Here is a 13,600-nt window from a genome sequence, read left to right as displayed (position 1 = left end):
GAGAACATTAAATATTCACACAGACAGCCCTCAAGTCAGGAATCAAACCCAGGACCTTTTTTTCTGCGAGGCACGAGTGTTACCCACTCCACCAAAACTGATGCCCAACGAGGCATCCTTTGAAGAGAATACGGAAGGCGTAGTGCAAAACTGACAATTGCTCAGTGCGCTGTCCCCGAATGAGCCATATTTTGCACGGTGTTGAGTGTTCCATTCTCGCGGCTGCCGCCTCCTGTAAAGTGATCTCTCTAATTGGCGGTGACATAATTTTGCCAAAGTAGGCCATTATGTGCCGTGTCAGGGCAGGATCCCAAATTTTAAACAATGCTCACAACCGAATGACTTACATTTCATTATAAAAGAACATAATAGTAATAAATAATCGTTTGCAGACCTGTTGTTAATCCACTGCTAATTTAAGGCCTCCCAATGTCATGTTAGTCATGAGGGTTATATGACCACACTTCATCACGCTGGCGAGTGTGGGTTGAAGGGGGACAGACAAACCGTTCAGATATTGCTCGCCACAGTCAGTCATGCCTGAGATTTTGTGTGTTTTGTAAAGAGCCTTGTGATCTTCGGGTGAGAGGCGCTTCAGAAGTGTAAATTATAAATTATTATTTTATACAACATCAATTATTATTTTATACAACATCTCATCGGGTCATCTGGTTCTAAGGAAACTGTAAAGTGACAAAAAAAAAGGATGCGAGAATAGGAAATCAGCAGAGAGATTCGAGCGTGGAGGTCAGCCCAAAATGGGGTTTAAGATTTTTCAAAACCACGTACGTTGAAAAAAGAACCCTCTCGATCACATTAACTGAGAACGTAGCCCTGACGTGCGTATCAACCCCACTGAGAAAACTTCGGCACTACCAATTAATTTCTATAAATAGTGGATTTTAAACCAGAGTGAGAATTTTCACTCCAGTCGTTTCTAATTCAGTAAAAGAAAATGGCACCTGTGAAATATCATTGGAGGGCTCATACAGTTAAGTGTTGCCTGTCGCACGATGCACGACTACATAGCATTTATGTTCTACACGGTTCTTTGCGTTGTGCATAATTATACATCGTTTGGGCCACAAGAGATGTTCTCGAACAAAGTAAAATTTTTCTAAAATGATATTGAACAAGAAATAGAAGTAACATATTGCAGAAACACTGCAGTAGAGGCATTTGTAATGTGCCGCAGAAAATAACCGTTGCACTATACCCAAGGGTACAGGACGCGTCTCCAAATGAATTGCTGTGAAAAAAAACACTTTACATGACTCAGACCCGTCACCTAAGTAGCTGTGAAAAAATGAGAAGCAAGAGATCACATCACATGCTCGACTGCGCATAGAAAATCTGATGGTCTGAGCGTTAATAATGTGATGTGCCACCACTGTGAAGTTCTTTTTGTCACTTTTTGTCCTGGGCAGCATTTGCTAATGTAAATTGTTCTTGGGCTACAATTCAAGTCACATATGACAAACACAAATCCTGTTCTACTCCTATTAAAAATGTTAGCCCTGGCATATCACATTGTATTCAATAATGTTTGAATAAAAAAATTGTGGTTGAAAATGTCTGTACTCCATTCATCCTAATAGGACTGCTTACCGATTATGATTTTGTTTAAACATGCCCATGGGAGCTAAAGGAATGGAATGTGTCCAAGTGTACAACCCCTGATGAGATGGAGCGATGAAATCAGTTCGTGTGCAGGTGCCCGTTGGATTAAATAGCATCGCAGGATCGTGAAAGGTGGTGGTGGCCTTCATCCAGCAGTCGATTGATCATGGCTGATGTTCATGCCGATGTTAAGTAATCCAACCAGTCTGATAACTTATGGAATTCAATTTAGTAATTACAGATAGGCCAGTATTGCAGTTTTTTGTTAACTTTAAGGTGATTGATTTATTTATTTTGTAAAGTAAAGACATTTTTCTTCTAATTAACAGATAACGCAAGTACTGTACGGTAATGAAAAAAAGGTCACAACCGATTTACTGCACTGTATGCACATCAACGATTCAAGCAACTCATGCACACGTCTGTCGCTTGAAATGTGTTGGACACATTGGGCATTGCACTGCTCTTACTGTATCGATCATGCAAAAGTAAAACGGGGCATCTTCTGGTCAACCAAAGCGCATGCAGACAAGCGCTTTCAGTTGTCACTAGCCAGCCGAGGAAGAGTCTGAACCCAAACAAGGCACAGCACGTGCGACCATGCACTCAAACAAATGCAAAACTGTGCCCTTTACTCTGGCACGGCTATCTTCAAGGGTGGGTGGAGAGGATGGATGAGGCAAGTGGAGAGTGTCTGTTGTGTGGCTTTTAGTGTCAGTGATCCGACTTTCAGATGTCACTTCAATCGCTCTGTGCACACAAATACAAATATTAACACGCTGTCGGCATGTTTAGTATAACACTGCCTATGGGAATAGGCACAAAATAATGAAATGCGGAGCATGCACAAGCTTTAACGGGCATGCAAATCTTTATCTTCTTTAAAAACGTGTACTTTCCAAAAAAACAGTCCAGTATAGATATGTATGTGGACAGTTCGATGTGCCAATGCGTTCTTCAATACGTGCACTGCCCGACACTGAAAGCCTACGTATGGTGCGAAAAAAGTTTAACATACATACAATAAGATTAGGCTGCTAAAGCTGTAATTTTTATTATTATTGTTACTTGATTGTGAATATGAATTTAATAAGTACCTGATTAAAAGCCCTCAATTCATATTGTTAAAATGCACCGACTGCCACAACCATTTAAAAACGCTTCAATTTTTCCATTACTTTTACTGCTTTCTTTATAACACATGGAGCAGGACCTTTCATACGGGGTTTCTTTCCCTGAAAGCCTTTTTAAATAGGACTTTAAAACAAAAACACCCTCATTACGGGTTCATTATTAGTAATTATATTACATGCAGCGTAATGGCTCTGCACCCTCTATAGCCTGCGCTCTTTTTTGTGCATCATAAATGTTTGCATGTAAATAAATTACTCATTATATATACTCAGCTTAAAAGCGAACTGTTTTTTATTGTAATTCGTATAAGGCCTCTTATTGCGCTGCCTTGCAGAGGCCTTCTCGCTGGCTGTGCGTAGGGTCATGCCTGCGTGCCTTTTGCCGTTAGAAGTGAATAAATGAATTCTAAATAATGTATGCATTCATTGCTGATCTGCACATGGCCTCAATTCGTAGGCTAGGCACTTTACTTTGATATCACGCTATTTTGGGATATTGGATATTACTAACAATGTTATCGAGAAGCCTAACAATGAGCCCCAGTAATATTAATGGTAATTTTGTTATGCTGCAAGCACAGCAGCTAAAAGCCTCCTTTCACTACTGAGTGGCAATCAGATAAAAAAACAAAAAGCACATCCCACTACCATTTATCATGTTTCACAAAGCAGGCAGCAGCCATCTGTAACACAGGCCCACTAAGCAGGTTTGCCAGCTGCCCTGCCTTCCCCCTCCCCTCCTGTGGATCAATATTCTCTCCAAATGCTATTAGCGAAAACAGCTCCATTATCCATCATGCCCACACGATACCCCCCACCTTGAGCCTGCCACTCCAGTTTCCCCCACCGTCACTGTTGCACCCACCACCACTTTTATGAAGCTGCCCAGTATAGGCGTTGCGCGAGCGCGCAACCTCATTCACCGCTGCAGGAGGGCCACCTCCCTACCACTTTACATTCATGCACAGCTCCAAGCGTGCGCCCACAATGTGTGCCATCCCATGCAGCATCGTGCAGCGCAGCTACGGGTATGTGGGTATGTTGAACGTCTTTCGCACCGTACACGTAGCCAACCGTGCTAATCGGGGGCAGCACAACAAGCGAAACACAAAAAAGCAGTTCTAAAGAAATTCGTTTTCAATCGAGATTTAAAAGTGCATAGCTCTAATGGCTTCCTAATATCGGAAGGAAGAGCGTTCCAGACGGCTGCAGAAGCGCATCCGAAAGTGTGCTATGCAGTGGCCGTCTTTGTTCGATGGCTAGCCAAAAACCGCGGTGAGGATGACCGGAGTTCACGTGATGATTTATACTCCTTGATGAGATCAGCAAGGTATTGTGGGTAGCAATGTAAAGCTACATAGAGCCACATAGAGGCCCATATTCACCGTGCAAACCACACACAGCATCGTTAGAACACGTGCGAAAAGTATACGTACAAAACCAGTTGAAGAGTTTCCAAGCTGAAGTAAGCATTGGAGAAGCACGCATCTCTGTGAGAAGCCCTCAGCTAGTGGTGTTAATTCCACCTTTCAATTAAGGTGCCATTATCGCCATAGGGAAACCATTGCTTGTCAACCTGCAACACAACACGACTGTAATATCTTGGATGGCGATGCAAAGCCAATTATTGCCGGGTGCAGTTTTATCTATTTTGCCAATTTCTCTCAATATTATCCTGATTGTGCTCACGGTGTCATGAGCGGAAGAATCCATTTGTATCTCTCACACACAGCAGGTGGTGTTCACAGGTCCAGGTTATTTCCCATGTGGTCCCCAAACTCTGAAACTCTCCTCCACTAAATATCAGGATCTCTGAGTCTGTGGACATTTTTTAAAACATCTTAAAATGTATTTATACACTTCTGTTTACTCAACTATTAGTTCATTCAGCAAATGGCTTTTCAGCATTGATTTTATCATTGTGCCATGTTTTGGTTTTAGTTTAAGAACTAATTTATGATGAGAGTTTACTGCTATGTTTTGCACTTTGTTTTGAGATCCTCATTGAAAGGCGCAATATGAATAGAATTATTATTAAATCTTTACAAGAGAAAGATCCACAGAAGTGGCTATCATAGAGCTCCCTCTGAAACTATTGTAAGTGCCCTCTGGGTCAACACAGTAGGGGGCAGCGTTTTCCCACTCGCCCTGCCACCATGGGTCATGTTGCTTGCATCGCAGTCAAACCGATAATTGAACCTCTCAAAGATACATTTTGGTGAGTTGAGTGCCGAACCAATTTTAACACGATGGGTTTTTGTGTCCAATCATTTGTGACCGGGTTGAGACCTGCAACTCACAACATTTGAGAACTGGGCTTCATTCAAAGGCGGCTGCCCGGCTTCGAATGCACAATCTCATCGGTGCCGGCTCGGCACTGACCTCTGAGGCACCAGGTCATCTCTATCCGAGTGTAGTTTTAAACATTCTGGACAATTCTGTACAACCCAGGACTGTGACCACCTCCAATCACAGAGGTCACACGTTCTGTCCAGTCACGTCTAGTGCAACTGTGAAGACTCGTGAGTCCCAGACAGCTCCCGGCATGTGTCGGAATGCTCGCCCTTGTGTCGGTGTGATGTCGCCTTGTGTCGATGTGATGTCGCTTGTGTCGGTGTGATGTCGCATGTGTCGATGTGATGTCCCCTGTGTTGGTGTGCTCAACCCCTATATCAGTGTGCTCGCTCCGAGAGGTAATATGGCACCGGCCACGGAATGTCACACCACAATAGTCACACCGAGGCTGCCCACGCTCGCTGCTGGGTGCGGGGGGGAGTTTGTTCAGGGAAGGGACGGCTATTTTTTGACAAAGAGCCTGAGCAGTGGTGGAGGGGGTCATGGGGGGGAACACTATCAATCGTGCAAGCGAGTAACGTGGGGCTAGCAGCTGCAACAAAGGCCTTTCTTGTGTCGCCGTCATGTACGCTTATAACAGGACTAACAAACCACCCTATTTCTTTTCCCAGCAAGGTTTTTTTTAGGTTTTTTTGTTACGACTTAAATACATTCGGACGTGCATTCCATGCAATTACGATCGAAGGAGACGATTTTGAATCGTCTATACGAGAGATGTCTTGATGTACGTAATACGTGACTTCGTTTTATTAAATTTGTTCAATTCAAGAAGGGCACGTTGAGTCTAGACACTCTGTTGAGGTGCGGATTGCTTGGGATGTTGAGTTCATTTTGGGTTTTTGTTGTATTTTTGTACATTGGAGGAATCTTGAATGCTAAGAAAAAACCCATGATGAAGAAGAACAGAGAATATTCAAATGCTGCACAGACGGCAACCTCGGTGGCTTTCCCTGTCTCCAGGGGGCACCCCCCCCCCCCCCCCCCCACTGTATAGGGATGTGTCACATACACGATCTCAGAATGATCCACCAATCCTGCCTTCAAATCCATACAAACGTACACCGCTATCCACAACAGGTTTTTTTTGGTTAGATCACGTAAATAGATAAATGTGTCGTTAAACCTGCCACCACCCGACACAGCCAATTAGGGAGGTTTGTCACGAAAACACAACATGCCAATTCGTTACTAGTACAGCACAGCGGCATATTGGAGTAAATTCACAACATTTACAATTCGAGTTCGACGTTTGTAATGACAACTTCGCATCATCAGGCGGGACAGCCAGAATTGTGGATAAATCCTCCTGTTGTTGGACAAATGCTACTCTTTTGTTGTTAAATACACCGAATATCTCATCGTTTTACCGTCTGATGACACCATTCAGCAAACAGCGACTGTATTCACCCCGACTCGCTGAACCCAGTGCAGCTTTTCCGATGGATTTAATAATGTCAATAAAGCACAACAAGTTTTCTAATTACACTCCATGTTACGGCTTTTGTTAAAGAGGTCAAAGCCATCAAGCACAAAATATGCAATGCACAGTATTTCCAAAAAGAAAAACGCAACGAGGCTAATCCCTGCCGATCTTAATCCACATTTACATAATCACTTAAATAATTTGTTTTTGTATTCGTTCAAATACCTCGCAACGCTAACTAGCGGCGTCTCGTCTACTTTACGGCAATAGAAAAAAATATATATATGCGCATGTTAACACAAATCTCAGTTAACACTTTACATTTAAACTTGCAACTGCACACCCTGTATATATAAAATTCCATCAATTGACAAGCAAAAACACAGCCTCTGACACACTTCAATCTTGCAAGCGTCGTAAAAGCGCCCACCACCACCACCCGGAGGTTATTAAACCGCAGACACACGACAATACTTCACATTTCACAGGTCACGTTTAGAAAGAAATTTTAAAAACCACACGAAGCAAGCCGCCCGGCATGTAGAGGTGGGGTGGGTGGGTAAATATCACGTTGCTAACTAAGCCCGTCGTGAAAAATAACCTAAACTAATAAAAAACTAAGAGTATCTTATTCTTGGTTCTTTCGGTAAAGTCACGTAGAAGGGAAATAATAAAATATAAAACAATATTGTATTGTTTTCTTCTTTTTTTGTGAGAATTTTTGTTTTATATTTATATTATTTTATTATTTCCCTTCTACGTGACTTTACCGAAAGAACCAGGAATATGAATCCCTGCAGTCACGAAAGCGTTAAATCGAAATTTAAGAGTGTCTTTATTGGACCAAGGAGGGCCCACCACTGAGCTCATACGGCTGGCCGCCAATGACAGCTCCACCAAAAGTGCTCTCGTCTCGGGCGGTCATCCTCGGAGCCAAATAGTCCGACGGCACCCTTCTCTAAATGCGAAGGGGGTGGAAAAAAACAACTCGGAGAGCAAAAAAAATCCACACGGTGAGAGAGCGAGAGAGAGAGATGAGAGGAGACATGCAACCTCAAATATACAGCAGCAGCAGCAGTCGTCAGGGTATCAAACCGATGCCCTCCTGCGCACCTGGCGAGGTAGTCGACATCTCGCCACCGCGGTGCCCCCACGGCAGTAACGTTGGCGGTGCCCACCACCACCATCACGAGAGAGATATTACTTAGTAGATCTTAGAGAGACATCCAGAGAGATCTTACTTGCAGATATGGCGGCACAGCTGGGCCGTAGCACCCAAGGGGCTCTCCAGCACAGTGCATTGCCGGTGAAGCGGCTTCTCTTCCTCTCCCCCTCCCAGTGGCTCTCGCCAAGTCGCTACTTCCCAAAGAGGCGCAAGTCGACAGCAGCAGAAGCAGCAGTCTGCCGGGGCTCACACGACTGCCCCAAACTGCTGTGAGAGCTCCCCAAGCCCCATGGGTTGGAAGGACCCCAAGCCCACCCCTCGCAACGCGCACAGCCCGCGCCTCGCATCCAACTCCCTCCCCCCTCTCTCTCCAGCACCACCACCACTCGCCCCCCCCCCACCCTCTTACCCAGCCCCCCACCCACTTACCCAGCCCCCCCCATCCCCTTACCCAGCCCCCCACCCTCTTACCCAGCCCCCCCCCACCCCCTTACCCAGCCCCCCACCCCCTTCTCCATCCCCCCCACCCTCTTCCCCAGTCCCCCAACCTCTTCCCCAGCCCCTCACCCCCTTCTCCATCTCCAGCCCCCCACCCCCTTCCCCAGCCCCCCACCCCCTTCTCCATCCCCAGCCCCCCACCCTCTTCTCCAGCCCCCCACCCCCTTCCCCAGCCCCCCACCCTCTTCTCCATCTCCAGCCCCCCACCCCCTTCCCCAGCCCCCCACCCCCTTCCCCAGCCCCCACCCTCTTCTCCAGCCCCCCACCCCCTTCTCCAGCCCCCCACCCCCTTCTCCATCTCCAGCCCCCCACCCTCTTCTCCAGCCCCCCACCCCCTTCTCCAGCCCCCCACCCCCTTCCCCAGCCCCCCACCCTCTTCTCCAGCCCCCCACCCCCTTCTCCATCTCCAACCCCCCACCCTCTTCTCCAGCCCCCCACCCCCTTCCCCAGCCCCCCCACCCTCTTCTCCATCTCCAGCCCCCCACCCCCTTCCCCAGCCCCCCCACCCTCTTCTCCATCCCCAGCCCCCCACCCTCTTCTCCAGCCCCCCACCCTCTTCTCCAGCCCCCCACCCCCTTCCCCAGCCCCCCCACCCTCTTCTCCATCCCCAGCCCCCACCCCCTTCCCCAGCCCCCACCCCCTTCCCCATCCCCCCCACCCTCTTCTCCATCCCCAGCCCCCCATCCTCTTCTCCAGCCCCCACCCCCTTCCCCATCCCCCCACCCTCTTCCCCAGCCCCCCTTCCTATCCCCAGCCCCCCATCCCCTACACCTGCCCCCCACCCCTTGCCCAGACCCTTCCCCAGCGTATACCAATACAAACACTTACAGTATTTACAAAGCCCCCCCCCCACTTCCTCATCCTTTACCTCCATCACCCCCCCCCCCCACACACGAATCCTCCATCCGTGCGCCTTCTCCATCGCTTCACCCTATCCCCCGGGGGTAATTACATGCTAATGAGCCTAGGCCTCTTGTAAAGGCTTTCACTCCAATTATTCCAATTACAGACGAGCATGCGGACATTTTACCGTGGGGCTGAACACGCCTGTCATGTTGCGACAAAACTGCAGTGGTTGACGTAAGATTTCTAAGCGTATACTTGTGTAAACGAAAACTATTCAAAAGCACTTTTTTAAAAATCTCAAAACCACGACAATGTATTTCCCAAGTTTTCTACTCGTTATGATCCACACAGCATGTGTACTATTTGTTTTCATGCATAACTCTTCTTCAAAGCGGCAATATATATAGAATATGCATACAAAGACGACATCTCCGTTAATAAAACATGGTCACGCCTGGCCTGTCACCGGGACAAAAAGGGGCTTCTTCACTGTAAGAATACGCTTCTCTGGGAAACTTAGACGCGGGAGAGAGACCCACGGTGGGTTTTTTTGGTTCTGTTTTACATCCGATCTACCACGAACGCCACAGTTCGACTCGGAGCATTCGCGGGCAACATCTCGCCCAGTGGAAGCTCTTAAAAGAACATCAATGAATATTTGAACACACTGTGGAACGAACGATTGGAAGGGGGGTAGGGGCATCAGGGATGGCGCAAAGGCAATTGTTTTCACTCATCACTCGGTTCGCTTAAGGTGGAGATCAGCGATCATTCGTATACCTAAAATCTAAAAAATGTTTAATGGTCGCTGCACAGAAGCGTGCATAAGCAACAATATTTCCCAAATGAGACTGTTTATTGTGTAATACTGTACATGTATTGCTGGCAGCCAAAATGTAACTTCTGCCAGAAACAATTAGTGTATACATATTTAATGCACAAGTAATAAGCCATGAGATCTTATTCCGAAAAAATAATGACAATTTATAGCACATCTTAATGGATGTGAGTGTGCTCCAAGCCTGTCTAAGTAGAGGTCAACTCTTTTATGTATTTGTGAACGTCAGTTAGAACTGGAAGTGCAATTTATAACTTCCACAAATGAGTCTTGTCATAACCATAGAATACTATTTTTAAACGAGGGATATATATTTTTTACTAAAACAAATTGAAATTGGAGCTTTAGGCCACTGGCAGTAAGAAGACACTTGAAGATTAGCGTCGAGTGCATTAGCAAATTGGCTCATTTGAGAAAGTGCAAAAAAAAACATAAAATGTGGTCAATAACAATCGTGCGAATTATTACGACCACCAACAGAAAAACACATGGGGGGGGGGGGGCATGAGATAGCAACTATGAGGCCACGCATCACTCAGTGCTGCCGAGTAGCACGTAAGTGTTGGAGTATTAACATCAGCTGTCCAGTTATTTAAACGAAACCATACTTCAATTGACAGTTGTGTGGCCGGCAACTACAGCAGTGATACAGTACTTAAATGTTGGGAGCAATGTGGCAGGGACACCCAAATGAACGTGTCCCGTCTGCGCCGGATTCTTTCCACCACAGACGCACGTCTGCCGTTTTGGCACAGGTCGTTACATTACAACATTTATCTGTTCTGTCCGTCAGCACAGCGGAGCCACTAGTACAGCCGTCTTCGTCATCCTAACACACTGACGGCCCTCACCTAGCCATGACCAAGCACATATTTTTCAGGGCGGTATTTCAATTAAACGTATTCATAATCACGGCCTGATCTTGCATATGTACGCGAGAGCGAACACGAGGTCGTTGTAAAATCCATTGTCGGTTCCCTCTGTCCAAGGGGTGGGTCTCACTCGGAGCAAGACTCTCCCTGCCATGGCCCACTGATCTGACAGCAGCTGCCAAAAATCAGCCGTGAAAAAATTCAGAGTCCAGCTGCAATATGAAACAACAATCCTTTGACGCAAGTAAAGGTTCTTCTTTCAACTATTTAGGCCTTTTTTTCTCCAAACATTTTTGAAAAATTACTAATTTTTCTGAAAGTAACACCTACATAACGCATGTAATAACGACACACAATGTCTGTTTCAACGTGAGGGATTGAAAGTGATATTGGCAGAAATTAGAATGACTTGGTGCCAATGTATTCTTAGATCCACCGGTGAGATGCGAGAATATTGTGCAGCTTACCTCCCCCGTCCACACGTGGTCCTGCCCGCTTCTGCCCTGCATCGCCTGTTATTTATTTGGCTTAAGAGATTCCTTCCAATTTACTAAATAACCAATCAAATCACTTGCAGAATTTTACCCGTTAAGTGTATTATAAAGCCTTGTAGGCACACCGCCGTATTAAGGGATCTTTGATTTCCACAATTGCGCAGACATTTGAGTGTTTCATTTGCAAAACACCGTAATTTCAAGTTGCATTTCAACAATTACGTCGACGCAGCACTCATTTTAGGAAACCATTATACGACCACTTTAAAATAGCAAAAGAATGACACAGCGTTGTCATACAGCAGCTATTCACTGCACTACTTCGCCACACAACAGCTGACGTAAATGGAATCACAACACACAATACCTTAAACCGACGCCGGCAGGCAACAGCAACGCCCTGGTCACAGGATACAGATAAATCGTCGTTCAAGAAGAGCAAGCTAACACCCAGCAAAACAAACCAAATTTACAAAACTGCACATCCCTTACCAAACACTGGTCTCAAGAGTAACCGCCACGAGAGAAGGGTGAATATAAAAATGAAGGAGCAAAACGAACTGGAGCGTAAAAAGTAAAAACACACAGACTCTGACGGCAGAGGGAACGATTGATAATGATTATGGTGGGACAGATGGGGTTGAGAGGCTTAGCTCATGTGCTAAAGGGTCACTGAGCAACTGCAATCAGCTGATCCAAAGCTGGTGCCTGGCTGTCCAATCACAATGAGTGAGGGACTGAATCTGGAGGTCTGAAAGTCAGCCTGCACTTTGCCATGACCACCGCTGTCCTTCCATGATTGGTCTCCCCCATCCATGAAGTCTTTCATCGGGCCCTTGTGTTAGCAATGCGAACTTAAACAGACGCAGTCTGTTCTGTTCATTCCTGCTCGGTTGGGTTGGTGAAAATGAACGAGGGTTGGGACAATGGTGGGGTTTGTGTCCACGCGGGTCCTTCCTCTATCTCGATGATGGCCTCTGGCAGCGACGATACGTGGTCATGCGTCTGCCATGAGGCTTGGCATTCCTGCCTGCCCACCTACAGCAGGGTTATTGTCGGGCGTCACAATCATATACATTGTGCTCTCTGCTGTAGTACGTGAACCTCAAGAGCATGAAAAGCATCAAATAACATTGGCAAAATGAAAAAATATATTATTTAAAAAAATCTACATTTACATTTAAATATAATCAATACGATTGTACAATATTAAATCTCCAATATGAGTTATAGAAAGTCATACAATGAAGATTAAATAACAGGTTAATAAAAAATATACAATAGGTGTTTATCAATGAGAGCAAAGAAATATATCCGATGTTTGTTATTATATAACAACGCAAAACACTTAAAGCACTGTATAGACCTCCACAATTAGATTTTGATGACATTTATGAACACAAAGAGACACCATTGTATAGACCGTGGTGCCTTTCACGACATCAACATTCCCAATGGCCGATGGCACGGCCACATTATTCCGTCCTATAAAATCCAGCAGGCACCGTAAGCGTGCAACAAAAACGAAACTCTGAACTGCGTTACTTAACTACTGTACAAAGGCTTCTCCGAATTAGCACTGCTTCCAAGGTCGGGCTTATCTTGAGGGCTGCTTGGCCCTTCCGATCCACTCATCATCGGCGCATTGTGCATAACAGGGCACTGAACAGACAAATATAACGTCTCAGTGAAAGAAAAAAAAACACTCAGAGGCAATCAGCAAATGGACTCGGACCAGGCCCAGCATGCCTGGTGAGAGTGCGGGCTAGGCGCTTGACAATGGCAGGGCATATTTGCAGTGGGGGGGGGGGGGGAGCACAGGGATGTCCAGATGGAAGTCTGCTGGGCATACATGAATGGGGATATGTTTTATATCAAATCAAACGCTGTGGGGTAACAAGAGGCGAATCCAGCGGGGGTAATCTTTGTCCTTAAGAGTTCTTCCTCTGAACTAAAACAGACGTGGCCGTGTCAGTAAGCGGCTCTGTGTCGCAAACAGCTACATATACATTCCTAATCTTGGTAACAAAACGACAACGTGCTTTTCATTCGAGAATGCACCTAGTAAACAAAAAAAATTGTCAACCATTAGACCGACCCATAAGCATTCTAACCCCAAGCCGACGTTTCACAAATTATTTACTTGTCTGCAATGCGACCATGGGGCCGTGGTGACACAGTGGTTCACAAACCGTGCTGTGAACGTTCCCAATAAGGTATTATTTGGTAGTAATAATAATAAAAAGATTTAAAGTCCTTTATCAATACACTGCTAGATGAAGGCTTTCCCATGCCATGTCAGCCAATGAGGATGTTTGACCATACTTCACCACGCTGGTCAGTGGGTACTGGTTAA

General features: G+C 45.8%; 1 protein-coding gene across 24 annotated transcripts in view; it reads right to left on the bottom strand.

Annotated features, from left to right (window-relative positions):
- The window catches only part of LOC133346089 (poly(rC)-binding protein 3-like), a 94,529-nt gene that overhangs the window by 24,261 nt on the left and 56,668 nt on the right, over positions 1-13,600 (bottom strand). The window contains exons 1-2 of one of the 24 annotated variants that reach the window (XM_061557448.1): positions 11,737-11,852; positions 11,612-11,644 (exon numbers count right to left, since the gene is read on the bottom strand). The exons of 20 other annotated variants lie outside the window; for them this stretch is intronic. Coding sequence is in view for 1 of the 4 variants with exons in the window: in XM_061557441.1 (XP_061413425.1) it covers positions 7,773-7,832 (60 nt within the window). In the remaining 3 variants the exon portion in view is untranslated. Of the gene's footprint in view, positions 1-7,644; positions 7,666-7,772; positions 7,985-11,611; positions 11,645-11,736; positions 11,905-13,600 lie in introns of those variants that run through there. 3 more of the 24 variants (XM_061557449.1, XM_061557441.1, XM_061557451.1) reach the window with 3 other exon arrangements.

This window comes from Lethenteron reissneri, chromosome 23 (assembly GCF_015708825.2).
Source record: "Lethenteron reissneri isolate LAM-NWPU_2019-01 chromosome 23, ASM1570882v1, whole genome shotgun sequence".
In the NCBI taxonomy this organism is placed as follows: Eukaryota; Metazoa; Chordata; class Hyperoartia; order Petromyzontiformes; family Petromyzontidae; genus Lethenteron; species Lethenteron reissneri.
The sequence above is the reverse complement of the archived record's forward strand: the minus strand, read 5'-3'. Positions and strand labels throughout refer to the sequence as shown.